The sequence below is a fragment of the Cydia fagiglandana genome, chromosome 20, assembly GCF_963556715.1.
Source record: "Cydia fagiglandana chromosome 20, ilCydFagi1.1, whole genome shotgun sequence".
Taxonomy (NCBI): Eukaryota; Metazoa; Arthropoda; class Insecta; order Lepidoptera; family Tortricidae; genus Cydia; species Cydia fagiglandana.
Window position 1 is genome coordinate 9,434,016 of NC_085951.1, and position 24,524 is coordinate 9,458,539.

At 36.6% G+C, this 24,524-nt stretch overlaps 1 protein-coding gene across 1 annotated transcript in view; it reads left to right on the plus strand.

The window, feature by feature from the left end:
- Nucleotides 1-930: 930 nt before the first annotated feature.
- Nucleotides 931-24,524, plus strand: part of LOC134674564 (ras-like protein family member 10B) — a 74,607-nt gene continuing 51,013 nt past the window's right edge. Inside the window, exons 1-2 of the mRNA XM_063532678.1 lie at nucleotides 931-1,256; nucleotides 10,886-10,963. Coding sequence (XP_063388748.1) covers nucleotides 10,894-10,963 — 70 coding nt within the window. The 5' untranslated portion in view covers nucleotides 931-1,256; nucleotides 10,886-10,893. The remainder of the gene's footprint in view (nucleotides 1,257-10,885; nucleotides 10,964-24,524) is intronic.

Sequence of the window (24,524 nt, forward strand, 5' to 3'; positions counted from 1 at the left end):
TTATATGAATACTTTTTTTTATGTGGATGTTCAGAGTTTTTACGGCGAATTAATTTCATTTGTTATCTTTACAGCAAATATTCGTACAAGAGGTACCTAATCGGCCCGATTCGAACTTTAGGATAGGTATGTACGTCTGTACGTCAAATATTATAATACGACTAGATACGATATAGATTAGGTATTTCAGTGTCAAAAGTAACGTTTCTTCAAAGAAAGACGTCAGTTTTGACACTTGAATATCTTATCCATATCGTATCTAGTCGTAATACTTGACGTACCTATCCTAAAGTTCGAATCGGGCCGATTATCCAGTATTTGCAACTTTTCCTCTAATCATTTTAAACGAATCACTTAGATCAGCGGTCGGCAACTGCGGCCCTCGGGCCGCATGCGGCTCGTGAACCTGTCACTTGCGGCCCGAGTGCCGCCTTGGCTATTTTGTATGTAATAGTGACAAACGACAATGTCTCATAAAGTCATAAATATTAACAAAATACGTCCCGTGTCACCTCCGTTAACTACTATGTGGCCCTTGGCTGCTAAAAGGTTGCCGACCGCTGACTTAGATGGTTGGCAGTCCTCAACTGTGCGTTACTTCAGAAACTTTCTACGTCGCACAGCTATACTGGTGATACGACCTTCGATGTATAAAAAAAGCGTACTCTGATCTTAAAGACAACAACTTAACTATAATAAAAAAAATATTTCCCTTATTTTTTATACCGTTGAGTGTATTTTAACTTTATCCAACTTTAGTAAAACATAACTATGGAACCTATAACAATACTGTCTTTAATTTTAAGTTTCAAATATATACCGAAATACAAGAAATTACGGTTGCCAGCATTCGAAAATCCAAGATTTTGTAAATGGTCAACATGGCAACACCGTTTCAAAGTGTCAATGTCGCGAAATATGGAGCGAATCCACTCCAAATTATTTTGTATTTCCATTTATTTATGAATGAAAATGGAACATTTCTGACTTAAATCTATAATAATACACCGTGTTAATTCATTTTAAACTATTTATTATAACCAACATGAGTGAGACTACTATTTCTGGATGTTGATAAACTATAGTTAATAATTGTTGTTGTTAACAGTAATTGTTGTATTAGATTGTTGTGAAATTGTTGTTGAATCTAGTCTTCCGCGAGTTTTAGTGATTTTGAGCTTGTTACTTAAAATATCAAGGCAAAGAGTTGTGTCGTAGGTTGTGTATTAAAATAGATATCGGTGTTATTTTTAAAGGTGAGTTCTAATCTGAGGTACTTAGTCAACTTACCTGTAACCCTTTGCCTCTGTAATGGTTTCTGAGACTGAATAAGTCTTCTGAAAATGTATTTTCTAATGTTTTCTTTCAACACAAATAGACAAGAGCCTAAAATTTTAAAATTTAAGTAAGTAAGTAAATATTATTTATTGCACCAATAATCATACATCTTACATACATGTAAAATTACAAAGAAATTTTAGTGGAACAATAGAACCCGGTAACAACAGGCCATATGTGGTCATATTCGAATTATTTTAAAAGATTTTCAGGTGTTTCACAGAGGCACATTTTCTTAATATCAAAGTTAATCAACTTATTTATGCTAGTATTTAGCCCACAACGTAGTCGTCTCGTCATTGTACTTGACTCGATGGCGTCTGTCAACATAATCGATGTCAGATACTTAATCACCATGTTGGTAGTTTGACAGCCGGATTTGACCCGACAATACGAGTAGGTAATCCCCCTAGTCGAGGGTGGAAGCCTTAAACCCGTGGTTGACCTTTTTATGCTCTGAGCACACTCAACTACCCGTCTCGACCAAAATCTAGTGTGCCTTCTGAGCTGGAAGCGGTCTACATGTATTCAATAATTAGACCAGGCGGTCTAGCATAAGTTGCGTTCTCGCGCGCGAGTCCTTACTTAAAGTCGCGCTTGATGTATGGAGTCGCGCGAGTGAACGCAACAGATGCTAGCAGGTCTGAGATGACATACAAAGAATACAATTGACATGGGTTCGTACATCTGTTTTCCACTACAAGTCGCATATTTCAACCGATTCTCGTGAAATTTTGTGAATAGGTTTCGATTCTAACATGGGGTTTTTCTGTCGATTCAGATTTTGGAAAAACTTTAAAGTGCAAGATTGTCCATTATTAATTTATATAGTCCTTTATTCTGAACATGTTTGTTGATTTTAGTAGTATTTTAGTTTTGAATGTTTTTATGAAGTCTCTTAGTTTAGTGTGGTTTAGTGTCGGCAAAGGCCTCCTCCAACTCCTTCCAGTATTTCCTCTATCTCTTGCCACCCTTATCAGGCGTGGCTCACTCTGCGATTTCGTCGCAGGTAGCTACAAGTACATATCTGTTCCACATCAATTTTGGTGGCTAGCCATAAGCCGCGCGTGACGCTGTCGCCACCTAGCGGCCATACAGACTGATCGTAACAGACGTGTTAGAGTGAGTCTTCTGTACCTAGTACTATTATTTATTCTGTGCCCTTGTCCAGAGTGGTCCCACTGTGAGATTGATTAGATTAGTATTAGGTACCAAACTGTGCTTCGCTAGCGTGTGTCAACATAGCTCGCGATCGGTTAGCTAATCAATATATTGGCAGCTGTGTTTGGCAGCCGGCTTTGATCCGACACCCATAATCCCCTGTCCCGACTAAACCTAATCTAGCGTCTCTGAGCTGGATCCAGTCTAGATTTAACCGTCAATTAGATCAGAGACAAAGTACCTAAAGATTGTCAATCTCCTTCCAAAACCATTTTCCATCTTATTGTTAAGTATGGCCTATATGTTTTATGCAGAATTTCAACCTTTACTTTGCTAGGTTGATGAATGTTGAGAGAGTTTTTTGTTATTATTTAACTAACTTTCATTATAGCTAATTAAGTTTACTAGAAGTAGGTATTAACAGAACAGAACTTCTAAATTAGTTGCTCTGTGAGCCGTAAGTAGACCTCGTAATCCCCAGGGCTCCACCATTTAGAAATTAATCTTCCAAAAACTTAATCGAGAAAAAAACCATAGCGTTGAAACCACTCAACCGATTTTGAAATGACTCAATCGATCATTTTTAGAGCTCCGTACTAGGGTGGGTCACTCGTGTATGGAGAAAAAAAAAAGTATTAGTTATCCTTCGGGCACAGTTACAAAAAGTTGCGTAATAATGCCAATAAACAGTATTTCGAATTATTCTGTAATCGGAATTCATTTTCTGCCTCCGGATCCATTTCAAAGTTTTCATATAAATATTGTTACATTTTGTATGGTCTTCGGAGTATATTTATGTATCGTCTCTTTATTCAAACTTTAGCTAAAAAGTTATACAATTATTAGCTCGAAATAGCATGGTAAAGGTTCAGAGCCAATAAATAAATACTCAAAAAGAAATATTTTTTTTTCACAATGGCCATACATTTAACAAAAACTTTGACTAAAATCCGGAGGCAGTAAAATTAAAGCTAAAAATAAAATAAAAATACGTGCAATAATTAATTACCAAATGGCACCTTTTTTTAACTGTGCCCCCTAATAAATTAAAAAAAGTAAAAATGACCCACCCTATTCCGTACCTAAAAAAGAAAAAACGGAACCCTTCACTCGTGCGCCTGTCTGTCCGTCTGTCACAGCCTATTTTCTCCGAAACTACTGGAACAATTAAGTTAAAATTTGGTACACATATGTAAGTTTGTGACCCAAAGACGGACATATAACGTAAACAAATGAATTTTAAACCTGTAGGCCACTTTTGGGTGGTAAATGAGATAATTAAAAAATTAAGTTTTTTCAAACTGTATCGTCTTGCATATCAAATGAAAGAGCTCATTGTGAGAATCTCAAACATATATTTTTTTAATAATTTTAGGACTAATAATTTAGGAGTAATTCAAGAAAATTGGCAAAAAAATTCCCATTCCTCCCCTTTATCTCCGAAACTACTGACTGGGTCTAAAATAAAAAAAAAATACACAAAATAGTTCTTTACCCGTAGATGACAGAAAATCTATTAGAAGTGTGTAGTCAAGAGTGAGTAGTACGTGACTGTAAATTCCCGAGCGCCTGTGGACACCGGAATGGCAATTCTGCCCGCGCGGAATCTGTAATCAAGCCAATTGCCCGCTCAGGCGCAAATTCTATTGTCTACCAAACGCAGCTGTTAATTTGGAGCAGGCTGCCAAAATAGTCATCGGGTTACAGTCTGGTTACAGTATATAATATTTTAAACTTTCGCGTTTTGAACACATATTAACTCACATTATAGACGGGTCTAACGCGAATCATATTCAATTACCTTGATTTACCGACGTTTCGACACAGGTTTCACTGGTCGTGGTCGCGGCTGACTGATGTCCCAGCAAAATGTCAAAACAGAGATTTGTGCATCTACCCGACGAATAATTGAATATAATTCGCGTTAGACCCGTCTATAATGTGAGTTAATATGTGGTTACGGTATATTCACCGAAACGAGTGATTGAAATGCGTGACAGTTAAAATTTCTCACTCCTTTATTCATAAACGCGCTACAAACCTCGATTAGCTAATAATCGTTTGTCTTTATCTGTAATTTTGACTTATGTATTTGTAAGAAAGGGATAATACATAATTTAACTAAATCAGGCCCATTAAGTTTTATGAATAAGGGGGTCAATATTTACATCAACACGTGCGTCGTACAGTTATCTAAATATCTGAAACTTAACTAGTTTCAGTATTTTGTTATCATCATAATGTATGTGTTAGGATCAAGCTTTCCTCATGGCCCAACTACGTATGCACAACTAGTTGTGTCATAAGGATTTTTTTTTCTAAATCCTTCCCATAGACACAACTGGTCTACTGTCGCTTTAAAGATTGCGCAAAGAGGGACATGATTGCCTTCCATATAGACCACCAAGACTGGGAGAAGCTCGCAGAGCAGCGGACGGAATGGCGCAAACGTGTTGTGGAGGGTCGCAAGTTTTGTGATGAGACCTGGTTCGCCGCACTTGCTGACAAGAGGCAAAGACGACGACAAGGTGTCTCAGTACCGGTTTCCGCAAACTTCTCTTGTCAGACCTGTGGTAGACCATGTCGATCTCGCATCGGTCTATTTAGCCACCAAAAACGGTGTTACACCATAAATCGTCTGATATAGACGAAAAGGCCTATGATGATGAATTTGAGTTCCCAAATACACAACTATTCTTGACTCTTGCCTGTTTTTGTAGAATTGTACAGTCGCCATCAGATATACGTAGGTACTTATAGGTCTTTTTCGTGCACATTTGGAATATTTCCAATTTATTAAAAGCCAGTAGGAATATGTGAACATTATAACTTCCATAAATATCCCCAGCGGTAGAGCTAGCGTAGCGGTAGAGTTGTGAAAATAAAAAGTCATTTCTCACTTTTCTTCAACAAAGTATAGCTCCCGCTTTCTTTATCTTAGGGGTTGTGCACAAATCACGCGAGGTGTTTTCGGCTACTTTTTGACCCGAACCCCCCTCCCCCTTGGTGATATTTGGTGTGGTTTTTGGCTACCCCCCTCCTCCCACACGTGTATTTTTTCACAACCTCGCGTGTATTTTTTTGAATTTTTTTCATTCGACCTAATTTTAAAATAAGTAGTATTGTATATAGAAAATCTTGTTTATTTTTCTATTTTCATTAAATAGACTCGCTATTTTGAAGTGCAGAGTGAAGATTTATGTTTAACGAAACCGAGAAAAAGTATCTACTCATGTGGTAGGTTTTTTTTCTTAGTTTCGTTCACTGTAGAAAAATACACGTGAGGTTTCCTTATAGCCCCCTAACATAACCCTCCCCGGTATAAGACACATTCGTCAGATTCCTTTTTCGTCAGGATGCATTTTAGCCTATTTTTTGTCTGACGAAAGCTATCTATTTCCTCTTTTGACTGTAGTTGTGTTACAAAGAATGGGTTAGAGAGCTTTCCTCATGAACCAACTACGTATGCACAACTAGTTGTGCCATTAGGAATACATATTTTTGATGGCACAACAATAGTTGTGCATACGTAGTTGGTCATGAGGAAAGCTTGGTTAGGATCAGCTTCATTAAGTGATAAAAGATAGTCATTAAAATAAAAGACAGTCATTACTAACACCTATAATAAAAACAATAAATTTGCTCATAATCATATATTTATTTGCAAAAAAAGGGTTAGTAGAAACACTCTTTAAAAATAATCTCTGAAAAAAATAGAAAAAACAAGTACATGACATGAGCTGAGATACATTGTAGCATGTCCTAACTATGAAATCGGAGCGTAAAATAAAAAAAAAAGATTGTGCCATACCCTACAATTGTCCTGTAAGTATGTAGGTCATAAAACATGTGCCTATCAGACCAATTCGACCTAACATAATGCACTAACATCAGAATAATATTATTTTTTACAAGCTTTTATTTAGTTTCATCTGACCGTTGTCTGTGTGTAATCAAATCTTACAAGTTAAATTTGATCCACTTCCCGGTTTTCGATTGAGCTGAAATTTCGCATACAGACATACGTAAGTTGGGTGATAATGCAATATTATGGTGTCATCGAGCTGATCTTATGATGGAGACCGGGGGTGGCCATAGGAACTATGTGATAACACAACGAAACCTAGTTAATTAGGTTTTTAGAATTGTCTCGATGCGCATTAGTTGCCTGTGGAAAAGAAAAGTACAGTCAGCGATAAAAGCTTGTACCAAAAATGAAATTTTTGCCAAAAACTTATTTAGTACTTACCTAATGTTATTTAGTTATCATTTAGGTATTATTTTGATGACACAATGTAAGTTTAATCTAAACCTCAGCGGTCCTATGCCAATGTAGTTCATCTTCATTGTGGCAAATGAAAATTGGATTGTCTTGGCAAGTTTTAATTTGTGGGTGGTGTTCGGTATTAAAACCTTATTTATTGTTTTTCTACATTTTAAAAATGACATGCATCAAGAAGATGACTTTTCGTATTCGATTTGTACCATGAACACGTATTTTATATAAAAATAAAGAACCAGTGCGAAATATGTGTTTAATTCATATATAATACATAATCCACTTCATTTTTGGTCCTTCGAGCCGGATGAAGTGGATAACGATAACCACCATATATACGGCGTGGGCGTGACAGGTAAGCAAACGCAATTATGTATGAAAGCGAACGTAGCTTCTAGACATTCTGACTTTACAACGAATCTTGAATTTATTGTCATGGATAAAATAACCCTTCCTCTACCTCATGTACACATAAACACAAGTACATGGAACATTCCTGCAAAAATTAATAAATTGCTTGCAGACCCTACATTTTACGAACCTGACGAGATAGACCTTCTTATAGGAGCTGAATATTTCTATTCGTTGTTGCTAAACAATAAGATTAGCCTTGGACCTAACAAACCTTTACTGATCGAAACGGTCTTTGGTTGGGTCGTTGGAGGTCCTCTCAAAGAATGCATATCGGGCACACATAAGACACATAGCGCTCATATTGCTTTACACATTGTTGACTCGCCTACAACTGATGATTTATTAGTTAGGTTTTGGCAGCAGGAAGAGGTAAGTCCTAAGGTCGTGTTTACACCTGAGCAAAAATATTGCGAACAGTTATTTCTTGACACAACAGTGCAAGCTGAGACTGGACATTTCGTTGTCGAAATGCCTATACAAAACGAAAAGGTTCAAGATTTAGGTAATTCGTTTCAGAAAGCCTATCGATGTTTATTAAATCTTGAGTCTAAGTTTCAAAAAGACCCCACGCTCTACACATTATACAAGGCGTTCATTTATGAATACATTGAGCTAGGTCATGCTGAGTATATTGATGACTTTCAACACACACAAGTGCCACAGTGCTTTTTGCCACATTTAGGTATTTTAAGGCCAGAAAGTCGATCTACAAAATTAAGGACGGTTTTCAATGCGAGTAGCAAGACGTCGTCGGGATTGTCTCTCAATGACATAATGTTAGACGGACCGAACATATACAATGACGTACTTGACATAATACTCAGATTTCGAATGTACAAATATGCGTTCACTTGTGACATAGTCAAGATGTTTAGGACTATTTTGGTCAAAGAAGAGCAAAGGCCGCTACAAAGAATATTATGGCGAGATTCGAAGTCAGAGCCTTTAAAAGGCATTCAGTTAAAGACTGTAACATACGGTACAAAATGCGCGCCTTATCTAGCATGCCGGACATGTTTAGGTTTATAAATAACTTACGTAATTTGACTAAAGTTGTGTCTTTTCTCACAACACAAGAACTGAAAAGTGCACACAACTTCATAATTCAAACGATTCAGCGTGCACATTTCTCTAAGGAGCACCAAGAGTTACAAACATTGAAATCAGATATTATACAGTCCACAAATAATACAAACATAAACTCGAATAGTACAACTAGTGAGAATAACCACACTGACGTTCGTAGCTTACACACTTACAAGTCAAGCCCCCTACGTAAGCTCAACCCTTTTCTTGATGACGATAATATTATTCGTACGGGTGGTCGTATTCAAAATTCTTACATACCTTACAGTCAAGCACACCCGATAGTGTTACCATGTAAAGAACACGTGACAACTTTGTTAATTGAACAGTTTCACCTTCGTTTGTTGCACATAGGCATACAAGGCACGCTTTTCGGACTAAGGTTAAAATATTGGCCAATTAACGGTCGTATGGAAGTCAGAAAAGTCATACATAGATGCGTTCGCTGTGTCAGATACAATGCTGAAGCCTGTGAGCAGCAGATGGCTAGCTTACCCGCTCCAAGAGTCAGTTTAACACGAGCTTTCTTACATGTTGGTGTTGATTTTAGCGGAGCAGTATATATTCGAAATTCTATGCTTCGAAACTGTAAGTACACCAAAGGATATATATGCTTGTTTATATGTCTGTCAACTAAGGCAATACACCTAGAGCTAGTTACAGAATTGTCTTCACAAGCCTTTATTTGCGCCTTGAAACGATTTATTAGTCGCAGAGGTTACTGTACGCATTTGTACTCGGATAATGCTACAAATTTCAAAGGAGCAAATAACGAGCTTCATGAATTGTATCAATTATTTAAAAATGATACTTCATATAGTCAAGTAATAGACTACTGTAATGTCAGTTGCATAGAGTGGAAATTCACGATTCCTCTTGCCAGCCACATGGGTGGAATTTACGAGGCTGGAATTAAGTCTGTTAAAAGTTTATTGAAAAGATATTTAGGTAATGTCAGATTGACTTATGAATTTTTTTACACAGTTCTTGTTCAGATTGAGGGTATTCTGAATTCAAGGCCCTTATGCTCAGTTTTTGACATTCCTGATAATGATAATATTGTTTGCCTAACACCGGCTCATTTTTTAATTGGATCTCCAATTTCAGATATTCCTGAGCCTAGTATTGTAGATAAAGCAGAAAATAGATTGAATACGTATCAAAAAGTTACTCAAATAAAACAAAAGTTTTGGGTACAGTTTTATAATAATTATTTGAGTGAGCTGCAACCAAGAAGCAAGTGGCTGCAGAGAAGGACCAATTTAGATATTGGACAAATTGTTTTGTTAAAAGATGAAGCTACTCCACCTGCTTGTTGGCCGCTGGGTAAAATAATATCTATTAATAAAAATACATCGGACAATTTAGTACGGTCTGTCCAAGTCAGAACCCAGAAAGGTGTTTTTGTTAGGCCAATAAACAAAGTTATTTTGTTACCTATTAATTAGCTAGAATAGCTAGTATAATTTAAGTTAATTTTCTGTTAAAAGGGGCGAGAATGTTCGGTATTAAAACCTTATTTATTGTTTTTCTACATTTTAAAAATGACATGCATCAAGAAGATGACTTTTCGTATTCGATTTGTACCATGAACACGTATTTTATATAAAAATAAAGAACCAGTGCGAAATATGTGTTTAATTCATATATAATACATAATCCACTTCAGGTGGCTAGGGGTTAAATATTAAATAGGTACCTACCCAATTAGAATAGTTCTAAATTTGGTCGCCTGACATTTTATAATTTAATACCAAAGCTGATGCCCATCATAATTATCCGAATCAAAACTACCTAACAAGTCCAATAGACTCGAGTTATATAGCTCGTTAGTGTGCCAAACTTATACAATTTAGATTTGACACAACTTCTCTAACGAGATTGGATCCCAGTCGAAACAATTGTAGTTATGACAACGTCTAGTTTGTAATTTGACTAAAAGTTAGCCCATATTATTCATATTGATTAAAATGTTTGTGAGTGGAATGGTTGGGTTGTTGAGATAACTTTTGCATTGAATTCCGAGTGCCTTCATTGGCGTAGGGAAACTGCGGTTTGTGAATCGATATCATCATTAGTCCAATGGTACAGTCACCTGCTATAATATGTTACACAACGGAGGCCGCAAAAATATCTGACACGATCTTATTTGTAGCGCAATAAGAGCGCGTCACATATTTTTGCGGCCTTCGTTGTGAAACATAATATTATTGCAGGTGACTGTACAGCCAGCAGCAGAAGTTGCTAAGCAGGCGAGGTGTTCAAAATAATCTTGACGCGACTTTATTATTAAGAGAATAAGAGCGTGTCAATGTAATTTTGAACACCTCGCCCGCTTAGCAACTTCTGCTGCTGACTGTATTATGAATACTTTTATAATAACACTAAAATCAACGACTTTTACTGACATGTCCAAATGTATGTGCGTGTTTTCATGTTGTGTACTTGAATATTTGTACTCGTACCAGTCCTCCACTTTGTATCGGGCTTCTATTAGACTTACCTACGATACAGTCTCTTTCTTACATTCCATTTATTTTTAAAATGCACTATTAAAGTCAGCCATGTTTTTTTTTATTATTTTCAAATGTACTTGTTTTGTTGCAGAATCCATAATGCGGTATAAACGTCGTACGTCCCAGAGCACAAGGAACACACGTCACTGCGACAAGAAGTATACAATCCGTAAGTACTACTGATGGTTGTGAAGTCATAATCATTACCTATCTTTTTAAAATCTAAAAAATTAACCCCTATTTTAATAAAAAGATTTCTGTGCTGTAAAATACCAAAACTAGCAATAAATGATATCAGATGTCCAGAAATTTGATGCTTGATTTCAAATCTCACTCCCAAATGTATTTAATGACACGATATCATAGATTTTTTATCGTGTCTTTCATATTCAAGCAAAGCTGTATCACTTTGATATGTCGGCGGCCGATCGTAAGATCAGGCATATCGTGAAATTCCTAGGCATATTGTGAAACGTGAAAATCTTTGACTCGTTCCCTGAGTCGACGGAGCCCCGCTACGCGGGCTCCTATTTCTGGGCAGTTTGCCCTTCGGGCATCTGAAGCAACCTAACGAACCTATCTTACCTATATATTGGTTTAATGTGACTATCCTCAAAACAATACACAGAAACATTACGATCTTCCTGATCTTACGATCGGCCGCCGACAGATATAAATACACTGAAAAAAGCTGAGAAAACTGAAAATTCGCGTATTGAGGTTAATCAAACTATTGGCATCAATTCAGAAAGATACTCATGTAGTTGATAATAATTATAAATGTGGGGGATGTTCATCGTCAGGTCCGCAGGCACGCCTCTACTGAACATAACTACTGAACTGGTTACTATCCAATATCCTTACACGATTTTGACCACATTATATTGTCGCGCCACTGTTTTAGGAGAGTTAGACCACAAACTCTCCATTACAAGCGCAGTGGCTTAGAGAATCTATGTACGGTCAGCCAAGAAAGTGGTTTACCACTTTTCGACTCTATCAATCAGATGATAAAAACGAAAAGTGGTAAACCACTTTCTTGGCTGACTATACAGTCGCCATCCTTTGATTGAAATTGAAACATACCTTTGTATGTTTACATTTTTTCATCTGACCCCTTCGTAATCCTTGTTCTTCAACCTAGCGTTTTCCCGGCCTAGCGCCAGGGTCCGCTTTCCTGCTCCACTTTGCTACTGACCCCTTTATAATAAGGTACAAAATACATTTTACTCGCCATCCGCCCTTTTTAGTGCATCATTAATCATTAAAGAACCCAAACATAAATAGATAAAGGCTCACCTCGCTTTATATTCGCCAGGAAGCAGAGTTGCTATGAAACAGGGCAATAAATGTTACAGCGCACTAAACTGGGTACGGCCAGCAAACCGTTATGTAAACAACCACTAAATGAAGGCCTTTTGTTACACCGTTGCATATGGATATACCGGGTGTGGCCTGTAATATGAGCAAAAAATTAAACCGTAGGCTGCACTCCTCATACTGACCAACATTTGTTCAGCAACTTTTAAAAATAATTTGGTTTTTGATTTTTAATACACTTTAAAGTTTATTCTAAGACGCAATGTATTGCGAATTTTGTTATGTTTAAGGCGTGACAAGCTCTGGTGACAAGCAACGTCAATCACAATGATATGGCGTGGCGATGGCGTCCATTGAAGATAATATTTATTTTGAATGAAAAATAGGGAGTCTAAATACTTCATAATTTTTAAAAGTTATTGAACAAAAGTGTCACCGTTTGAGGAGTACAATCTATGTTTTAATTATTTGCTCGTGTTACAGGCCACACCCGGTATATTTTGTATATTAAATTAACAAGGAGGAGTTCTGGCCGAAGGGTGTCAAGTTCCGGCGGTTTCGCGGCCGGTTCTCTGACACTGCGCGGTCGCGTAATATATCGCAACCATGATTATGTCTTGTAGTTTTCAGTTTAAATATATGTATAGGTTTTGTAATAAACTAGTTTTAAGGTATTTATCTTTGGGCCATTAGTTGCCTGAAATAGAGTTTTTCATTAATTCCTTAATTAGAACGTGAGGATCACTATGACTGACGATGACAGCGCGAACATTATAATGGCCTATGACAATTTGAAATAGACATCTATTAGACATCTTTTAGACATCACCAACATATCTGTGCCTCCAGTGTAAAAGGGTTAAACTCAAAAAATGAAATTTTTCAGTATGGCCGAAAAACGTTTCAAACCGTGTTTTCTCTGCATTGTTTCTAAAAAAATTAGGTTTTTGTTTTTAGTTTAGATAGTTTAAGTCAAGAATTATAACTTGTCATTTAAATTAACCTGACTTATGTGAAAGTGACGGAAATATTGGCTTTCAAAAACAACTTATATCCCTTTTCACAAAAATAATGAATGTGTGAAAAGGTTAAACTGCACTTTCTCTAGTGTTGCTAAAATCTTTTTGAACTTTTGTATTGTGTAAAGAAACCATTTTGGGAACTTAATATTGCATTTTTTTTAGATTGATGGTAAAAAAACAAACCAAAAAGAATAATATCAATGGTTTTAAAGAGTGACTTAATATATTTAATTGATCTGTTGAAATTGTGAATGGTTACTGAACCATTCACAATTTCAACAGAGTAATGTTGTACTGGTAGTAGTGTTGTACTGACACCAGGGCAGTTGTACTTGTTTGTCTTACTTCCCCATCTTTGTTTTTTTTGTTATTGTTGCACAATTATTTCATAATCAGCCTTTTAGATGTCTTTTCTTCTACAGGACTTTCTTTTTGATATTTGACTTCCACCGTTTTGCACAACATTGACCAGCTAAAAAATATATGGAAAGGAATCTAAGTGAACATTAACCATAATCATTAACTCAATTTAGCGAAACTAGATGGTGAAAAACGGTCAAAGTAAATTATTTATACTCCTTTACACATCATGACGTCTTAAAAAATGTTTGTGAATAATAATAAAACTTAAGTTTTACCGTCATTCACGAACTAGACTCGGTAGTAGAAATAGATCTAAGTGAATTTTGATTTCTTTACACCAAATGTTTCTTAAAATGTATTTTATTCACTAAGATTAAACTTTACTTTAACCATCGTTCGTAACACGATTCTTAAGTATCAAATTTTTTAAACGAGATTATATAAAAATAAATCGTTTTGAACATAATGGTTATGATTTTTGGCAAAGTTTAATCCTTTTGCACAATCGATATCTCAGCAATTAGAAGTCATAGGGCAGTGGGTGTCAGCACAAAAGATGTAGTTTCATGAAATATTATTATTTATTATTATTATTATTTATTTATTCATGAACAATGTGACAATTGTATTTGAATATAACTACATACTAAGTTGCTTAAATCTAGGTCCTTAAATCTAAGAATTTTAAAATCTAACATGCAGTACAATATCATACGTATTTATCTAAAATAGTTAATACGAACATTACGAAGACAAATTACTAAGGTAGGTTGTAAACTCCACTATAGAATAAAAGCACTCTTTCAGCAGCAGTGTTTTTAATTTATTTTTAAAGATAACAAGGCTATCGATGTTCCTCCACTCACTGGGAAGCTTGTTGTAGAGCTGCACACTCTGAAATTCTGCGCAATGAGTGACTATATTAAGTTTAGGCTGCAGTTTACAGTGTAGGTATTTTCTTCTAGTACTTACACGTGTCTCCCTCTCTTCATTGGTCTCGTACTCCTTTAGACTTTTGACCAAGTCAGTGAGGAGCAGAAGGATGTACAGACACGGGACAGTAAGTATTTTGAGATTTATGAAATATTCCTTGCAGGACTCAGTTTGTGGAATACGCACTATAGTCCTCATGGCTCGTTTTTGGATAACAAAGGCTTTGTTCATGTTATACTCATAGCTATTCCCCCAGCACTTGACACTATAACGAAGTTTTGATTCCACCAGTGCATAGTATATCATCTTGAGGTATCTTTGCTCCACTATGTTCCGTAAGCTTCGTAAGATATAACAAGCCGAACTAATGGAGTTTACTATGCTTACGAGTTCGTTTTTCCACGTAAGTAAATCGTCTATGTGAGTACCGAGAAACTTTACACTGCTTACGTTTTCTATTTTATCGCCACAGAACGACAGATTCAAATGGTCTCTTTGCCTGACTGTAGACCTCAAGAGCATAACGCAGGTTTTACCTGGGTTCACCTTCAGGTAGTTACAGCTAAACCACCAGTCAAATAATTCCAGCACTCGATTCGCCTTTCTGTTCAGAGCCTCAAGTGAACTAGCGCTTACAATTGCATTGGTATCATCTGCAAAAACTATTAGGCCGATATCCGGAATTTCTTTGCTTATAAATTGTATCAGGTCGTTAGTGTAAAGCACAAAAAAGACTGGGCCCAGGATAGAACCCTGTGGTACTCCTCGCATTAGTTTGATTGATTTTGATTTGATAACATTCTCATATTTACCTTCTACGTTTGTAATTTCCACAAATTGAGTTCTATTGTGAAAGTAAGATTTTATAAGATTTAAGGCCTGGCCTCTAATGCCGTAGAACTCCAGTTTCGCTATGAGAATATTATGGTCGACCATGTCGAATGCGGAGCTTAGATCCAAAAAGATTGCAGCTACTTTAAGCTTTTCGTTAAGTTTTTTTACGACAACATTTATTAAGGTATCAATTGCTTGAGTAGTGCCTTTAGATTTTTGATATGCGAATTGCGTATCGCTCAGGATTGCGTTCGAGTAAAGGTGAGCCATCAGCCTATTTAAAACAATTTTTTCGAGAATCTTGGACAAGGTAGGCAACACCGATATTGGACGATAATTCGTTGGGTCCGTTTTTAGCCCTTTTTTGTGAATTGGAATTATTCTGGCAATTTTAAATTGGTCAGGAAATACCCCCTGAGAAATGCATTTATTATATAGATATGTTAATGGTCCCGCGAGAATTTCCAGATTTTCTTTTATGATGGATAAAGGAATGTCGTCGTGACCCACAGATTTCTTATTTTTCATATTTTTCACGATTTTAATAATTTCTTGGGCATTTGTTTCGTTGAAAGCTATGTCGTTATTTTGCCTCCGATTATTGTTCACTAATATATTTATAGCTAAGTTGGGGTCAAGGAATTGCCCCCCGCCACTGGTGCCTTTGTCAAACACACTAGAGAAGGTTTCTGCAACGTCGTGAGGATCGCTTATGACTGTGTTGTTTATCTTAAGTAACAGCTTTTGGCGATAGGTAGCAGGTAGCTTATTCCTATGTTTGTTTACTACCGTCCAGATTGTTTTAGATATATTAGTTGCATTTTTTAATTGGTGAGTAATACAATTCCTTTTTGCTGCGTTTATTGTTTTCCTATACAAGCAGATATACTTTCTTCTATAGTCGGCAATGGATTTGTCTATACTATTTATGTTTCCACTTAGCAAAAATCTCTTCATCTTGCTCGATACTCTCAGGCCTTTGGTTATCCAGTTTAATTTGTTTTCTTTTCTTAAGTTTATCTTCTTCTTCTGTTTTTTAAAGGAATGAGTAAATACAGTGTTAAAATTGTTAATAAATTGGTCAATTCCTAGTGCGCACCAGTCTCGTTCCATTAGTTTGGTTTTAAACGTAATCTTATTTCCCTCGGATAGGGTTCGTCTTTCCCTGTACAGTGCTTGCTCTTTCGCCGCAAGGCCCGTACTCTCCACTTTTAGACGGCACGAGATTCCTGCATGCCCGTCACCTAAACCATTGTGATCCACTTCTGTCTCGATCACGTAGTCCTCCGGCAGGTTGGTCAGTATGTTATCCAAACAGGAAGAGCTCGAGTCCCGTTGAAAGGTAGGTACATTTATAAGGTGCCTAAAGTTGTAACGCTTAATGAGTGAGAGAAATTCCATAGCCCTGTTCGTATCATTTAAAATATTTATGTTAAAGTCTCCCATCAATAAACATTTCTTGTCGAAAAAGTGCTCCATAAACTTTTCTAATCGATCCATAAACATATCGAAATTTTTATCTACCGGATTTCTATAGCAACAACATACACAGATGTTCGTGGACATATCTTTAATACCGCATATTTCGAAACTTTCACATTTATATAGTTTTTTACATATTAGCAGATCTTCTACAAGCTTATTAGTTTTCCCTACAATTAAGCTACCACCTCTTTTTTTAATTGGTCTGGTATTATAGCACATTAAAGTATGATTATTTAAGTTGAATAAGGGAGCTGTATCTTTGTTAAGAAAGTGTTCGGTGATTCCGATAAAGTCATACTCGACATCAAGACCTTCAAGATACAGCTCAAGCTCCTGTTTTTTATTGCTAACACCGCAGAGGTTCTGGTGGAAAAGGTTTAGGTAAGTGTACTCCACTTTAACCAAGCTATCACACAGTACATTATTCATATTTGGCCAATGTTTGACAGATCCTATTTTCCCGCTAGACACGAAAAAACGATAATGTCTCAGATTTTTCTACTACGGAGATGTGTTCTTGCAAATTTACAATGATATTTCTCATGCCAATGTTTTTAAGTTTACCATTCCGCGAAGAGAACATATCACATGTTAGATTTAAGTTCGGATCAATAAAAATTGAGTATTTATGCTTCAGAATATCGTTATACAAAAAAGTGTTAAAAGTATCTACCCTAGCATTAAACAACAAAGCGCCACATATATATGTCGGACACACAATAATAAAGTTCGTATTACTTAGCTCTTTTAAAACGTTTCCAGTTTGTTTTACCAGTTTATAGTAGTCTTGTGTTTTGCAGAAGTCCCGTTCCCCTGTTAGGATTACACAATAGTCGCTTTTTGTTAGGTTTTTTGCCTGAACGCTCGCAGCACTTAGCAGGTCCTGTAGCCCGCTACTAGGCAGGATGTGGTGACAATACTCGTAATGCTGTAGTTTTTCTTGTCCTTTTATTATTTGTAGAATCTTATTTCTGTTGTTGTCGCTGAAAAAAAGAACCTTCCGTCCCTGTTCCGGCGTCTGGCTGAAGTGATCCTCTTGTTCTTCTTCTCTATCTATGCTAGTTTGCCTTGACCGATGTTCTACTTTACTCGTATCCCGAGAATTTTCCGTTTCGCCTAAGAGTTTTGATTCGTCCGATTGGTCATTTAAACTTAAGGCAGAGTCCGGGCCGCCCGAAACGAGTGGCTTGTTTACTACAGGCACTTGTTTTCTGCATTTTGCCTGTGCTTTGGGTGTCCCCGTTGATGATACTGGTGCTGTTCCCTTCAGCAGGCTCCGGTACAAATCACACTTCTTACGTGTCTCAATTAGGTCATCTTCTAGTTTGTATTTTTCACCTAGCAGCTTTTGGATTTCTGTATCTGCTCCCAGCAATTGTTCCTTAAGATTCTCTATCTGTTTTTTTAAGTCCTCTACTATAAAATTTTGTACTTGTGAGTGTATGTTAGGCAAACTATGTGTATTAGTGTTTCCTGTCATATTCAATTCACTCTGAGAATGTCCATCCTCACATTTTTCGGCTTCCGTGTGTATATTTCGGCTTAACGACACGTCAGGACAACTTGTGTTTAGGGTGTTTTCCAAAACTGAAAGATCTGAGCAACTTTCATCTTGGGATAAAGAATCAAAAGAATTCTGTACTGGTAGGTTATATTTTCGCCTTGTGGTGATATTTTCTGACGTAGGTTGAATATTCGTTTGTGAAGAATCTTGTACTTCGCTGTTATCTACCGGCTCTAATACTTTTGTCTCGACCGGTGTAGCTATTTCTACAGTCTCTAGCTTACACCTCTCCTTTGCATTCTTTACCTTGAAATTTGGCGTAGATGTTGAAGTACTAGATAGTCTTTTTTGTTGAGCTATAGTTTTGTATTCTTGGTCTTTTTTCTTATTACAGTTCATACAAGTCCACTTAGATTTAGCAGACCTATCCATTAAGTTATAACGTTTCTCAGTATTGGTGCAGGTGAGACAGTATGTTTGTTTGCAACATGAACATTTCAGGTAGTGTTTAACTTGTATTATTTTTTTACACTTTTTGCAGGCAGGATTCGGCGCCATGGTTGTGTTACAAATTGTTAAAAGTTTTAGATTATTTTTTTTTTTAACAAAAAAATAAAATAAATTTAAAAAAGAAAAAAACTTTTTCACCCGGGGATCGAACTTGAACTCAAACTGTTTGTTACATGCACATAGTAAAAAATAAAAATACAAAAAGTTATCCCGATCGTAGGAATCGAACTTGGTCGCACCGTTTCACAGCCATAACATTTACTACAACGCCATGTATGCATAGATGTACTGGACGAATTTTAGGACTGTAAGAATGTCTTTTACAAATACACACGATGATATGCTGATATGGTAGGGGTCAAAGTTCAAAACAATTTAAATGTTGAAACGGTCACTTTTATATTTACAATATTCTTATTTGCAATCACTTCGCAGTTTTTGTTGCATAAGTCACTGTATCACACTATTTTAACACGGTTGGTTGTCACTTAATCATAGTTTTGTTTGAAATTTAGTCTTAAAACAAACAATAACACGTCTGTAGTCATTTGTAAATTTACAACACTTCTTGGTCATATTGCACTTAGATAACACTTTCACAGTTTTTATGGATAGTTATTTACATGTTAGACTTATATTTATTTCATATTGTTAGAATTTAATATTTTTTAACAATAAAACATCGCGGAGCACTTGTTTTCGTGACAGCTAGCGCCATCTATCATATATACTATCTATAATAAACCTTTTACTAGCAAAATTTGTAATTTAGATAAACTCGAGTTTAACCCTTTTACACTGGAGGCACAGATATGATAATGATAACGATATGTTTAAGATCTAATCTGACAAATTTGACATTTGCGCGATTCTGGAGATACTCTTGAACGATTTCCACAGGATATGACTTAGAGATCCAATTCACATCTAATAGATATATTATCTTATTCTATCTAACGTAAAAGTGACATTGGTTGCCCGAATTGCGCTGCAAAAGGGAACTAGTTGATATCTAAACTATAACGTATCTAGAATGGACCTAGTACGTGTCGTCTCTTGTGAATAACTTGAAGTTCGAATACGGCAGTAAGTTTCTATATTCTGCTTCTCGTCGTCGTAAATTTAAGAGTTGGACTCTTGTCGGTGTAGCTCTCTCCATTTGACTCTATCCAGAGCCGCCTCCTTGATTTCCTTATACGACATTACAGCTACCTTTTCTTTTATTTGTGTTATGTAGCTTATCCTCGGCCTTCCCCTTCCTCTCTAGCCTGCAATCTTTCCTTCTATTATGTTATTTATAAAAGCGTCATGTCGTATAAGATGACCAATCATTTTCCCTCTCCTACTCTCTATTGTCCTCAACAATTGCCTTTTCTCTCCTACTCTTTTTAACACTTCTTAATTTGTGATTCTTTCTGTCCATTTGATCTTTTCCATTCTCCGCCAGCACCACATTTCAAACGCTTCTAGTAGTTCTCTGTCTTTTTGTGTCATGGTCCATGCTTCGCATCCATACAGCGCTATGCTCCATATTCTGCTTCTAAAGAATATAAATTATGCTGTACATGTTACGGCCCCGTGTGAGGGGAGCCATCCGCCGTTAGCCTGGCCGAACAAAGGCTGCCTAAAGTCAACTCCAACCTTTATTAAACCTTTGACTCGTATGTAACGTTTGCTGATGTGCCCTTGCTATAGAATAATGTATACTAGTACATCTTTTCAATAGAGGTTAGGTACTGTAAGCTTTGGGTATGTAGCTAACGTGCAATCGTTAACGCTCCGTAGCGAACGAAACGCAACTGTCACTGTCGCACTAGTGGGGAAGAGTGATAGAGAGAGATGACTACGACACGCTAAAGAACGTTAACGATTGATCTGAGATAGAAAAAAAATACTGAATCGATTTTAATAGGAAATATTTCTATGGTCGAATATTTCTTTTACACGAGTGTCAAGGAGAAAAAGTAGAAAGAAGTTTATTCTACGACTAGTTGTGACAGGATCCCAATATTCCCAACTACCGGTAATGAACGCGTCGCTGTATTGTCAATTTCCATAGTAAAATGAATAGTAGTGCAGCTGTCGTCGGAAATGGACTGTCACCTTTACTAAAGCAGGCCACTGACGAGCCTTCCAAATGGATGCCGTTACAATGGATTCATCCAAATGGACGGCATCCTAATATTAAACATTGTACGTTTTTGACATTCACGAATCGATTTTGGATTGCAGCCACGCTATTTGGACTGTTGGAAGGCTCGTCAGTGGCCACTTTAAGACTTCCTCTGTCCATCTGTCTTTTTTTTACAGATGATGTATTTCTGTTACCTACCGCCATAACAACAAATAAGTGAGTGACTCGGTGAGCGAGTCTGACTCGCACGTGTCCAGTTTTTACAAGCTTTTATTTAGTTTCACCTGACCGTTGTCTGTAATCAAATCTTGCAAGTTAAATTTGATCCACTTCCCGGTTTCCGATTGAGCTGAAATTTTGCATACATACGTAAGTGACAATGCAATATTATGGTATCATTGAGCTGATCTGATGATGGAGACAGAAGGTGGCCATAGGAACTCTGTAATGAAACAACGAAACCTAATTGTGTTTGGGGTTTTTAGAATTGTCTCGATGAGTATTAATTGCCAGTGGAAAGAAACGTACCTGCAGTCAGCGATAAAAGCTTGTACCAAAAATGATTTTTTTGCCAATAACTTATTATGTTTCCCCCGAACATGAGCTTTTTCATTGTATCCTTTTAACAATGTAAGATAGCGTCTTTATTTATCTTATTCATCCGGTCTTGTTCTTTTCTGTCTAACGAACTAACAAGTTTCTACGAACTAAGGGACATTTGTTCTGCAACGCTGGACTGAGTCCAAACGTACCGCCCCCGTCTGGCTGGCGTCTTGCTAACTACTAATTCAACCATCTTTAACTCTTACATAAGTGTCTAATGGACCCGGGTATGTCCTTAAACTACGTCCAAGATAACCGGTGAACGGGCAGCAGCGTCCCTCAAATTCGGTGTACTCGACTGCGATCGCCAACCTGCCTGTTCAGCAGTGGACGTCTTACGGCTTAGATGATGATGATGATGAATTGTCTAATGCCCAGTTGCACCAACCACATTTAGCGGACTGATCAACATCACTTAGAAGTCAACTAACTATGAAACTTCCATACGATAATAATTTCCTTAATTATTAGTTTATTAGATTAGTTTCTTCTTAACCTTTTGCTTACACATTGAAAACCCGGCTGCCACATCACAGGCATAGCCTAGTGTGGGGCCACAGGATATATATATATATTGTCAACAAGGTTATTTGAAATAAATATTATTCTTATTCTTATTCTTATTCTTATAATATTTAGCGAATGCTTTAACGGTGACAGACGGTTTGGTGCAACCGACCCTAAGTCTAATCAAAGGTCACACTTGGTCGCTTACCATAAGGACGAGATTTGCTTGTATCTTGATACGAATAGCATGTCAAAGCGTTCTTATGGCAAGCGAAAAGTGGGACTTTTTGCTAGAAAATGACACATAATAAGTAGTGGTATGGTATACTCTCTTCCTTCCATTCACGCTACATGGCTTTACGAGTTATATTGTTGCTATGCTTGAGTTTTATGTTTATTTTATTGAGTTACTTTAGATTTTCATTTTGCGTTTAGATACTGCATATAAAGATGCTGATAAAAAGTTTCATTCGCAGTATACCCTATCCCCCCATTCTCCCTACAATTTATATTGTTATATGAATACAATACTTATATCCAGCAAAACTAGTTTTATTATGAGATTTATGAGGGCAATGGCCTTTTAGTATGTCTATTCTGATCGAGAAATGCTCTAAAACATATAGATCGCATGTCTTTATTGTTCTAGCTAGAGCATAGCATACTGTATGCCATGGTAACGTATTGATACTGATAATAAAATTTACAAGTTTTTCTGTTTGTAGGTAAACCTGGCTGGTTGAACCCCCTTATTCATAAAACTTAGTAAACTCTTACAAACATCTGTTAAATTTTTAACCGGTTAACAATAAAACAAATGAAAATTAATGAGCAGTACAGTCGAGTTCATAAATATACATTTCTGAGCGTTTCTTTTATTTTTTGCCATTTTATACATTGTGACCTTTTTGCCACTTTTGTGTTATTTTTAGTCAGGTTCGTGATCCCTGTTCATCCTTATAGAAGAAAGAGTGTCATCAAATTTCCATACCTTTTTCAAACTTTCCTTAATTGTTACCGCAATGCAAAATATATAGGAAAATGGTAACACAATAGGAAAAATACTCTAACACATTTTTTAAATCCCATTAAGATCGAAAGAGCTCGTGATTCTGAGTAGAAATAACATAAAAGTGGAAAAAAAAGTTCACAATCGGTATATAAAAATGCCAAAAAATAAAAGAAACGCTCTTCTTCACCTTAATACAGTAAAATGAGGTGAAAAAAGGTACATATTTATGAACTCGACTATACAAGTGACCAATGTGATGAAAACGCAAAACGGCCTAACAATAAAATTTTGCGACTGCTGTAGATTGTTAGTCCCGTGTGAGTTTGCAAATATTTGGGTGACAGCCAAAAACCGAAGCGGCCTACGTTACGGCCCGGAAAAACAATGGACGGGAGGCTTATATCCCTTTGTTTACCCGACGGCTGCATGTAAAGGCAAAGGTTTTTTTGGAATGTAGACCCTACACTAGGTAAATACATATATACCTAGGTAATATATTATGTATTTTTGGATCATTATATTCTGTTTGTTTATTTATGTAGGTATACGAAATTGAAACGTTTTGTATAAATGAACTGATTTTTTGATACAATGAAATACAATTATTAGATGAGGTACAATTTGCCACTAGATTGACAGTTTAGCTGGTTAACCCCGGGTTAATGGAATGGTGCAAGTAGCGCTTAAAAATATTTCAAGGACTCAGTTAAAAGTTAAGTCATTAAAAGTTATCGCTTGCTGAAACACGATATCTCAGAATCAAGATAACAAGAATTTGATGAAAATTTATTGAAGAAATTACTTCTAATTCAACTTTACTAACATTTTTAAGGGTATATTTTGATAATATACCTAACAAGAGTACCATCAAAAAATGTATAATAGAAAAAAACCTTGGGTTGTCAATGAAACATATTATTATAGTTTTTTATGCGTAATGGGGATCGTTTTATTTGGTTTTTGTCACTCAAGTATTCACCACACGGGATTGTTATGCCTTTTAGGGTTCTTGCTAAATTGGAAATACTGTAGCGTAAGTATTGAAAAACCAATTTAGCTAGCGGCGCGATTCGAGAAATGAATTTGATTTTCACTAGATATGAAAAGGTAAAGATATGATGCCTTTTGCCGTGGAACGTCAAATATCTTTATTATTTCATACTTATCTAGTGAATCTCTAATTCATTTCCCGAATCGCGCCGCGCCGTAGGACCTTTAAAGGCGTAACAATCACGCTCCGTGAAACAAAACACAGAAGTACCTAGCAACAACTTGTCAAGTGGGCATTTCCTTGTCATTACCCCCTTTTCCCACTGGGTGTATAATATAGCGACATTACCTAAAAGTATTGCGGCCACATTCGCTGCAGGTCAGCACCCCTCCGACGTAATTATACATGATGGCCACAGGTGGTCTGGCCTTTAGCTTTTGCATTTGCTTTGGCTTTTGCTTTTGCTGCAAAGATTGGCTACGTCAGTCACCTGAGAGCGCACCAGCGACGCT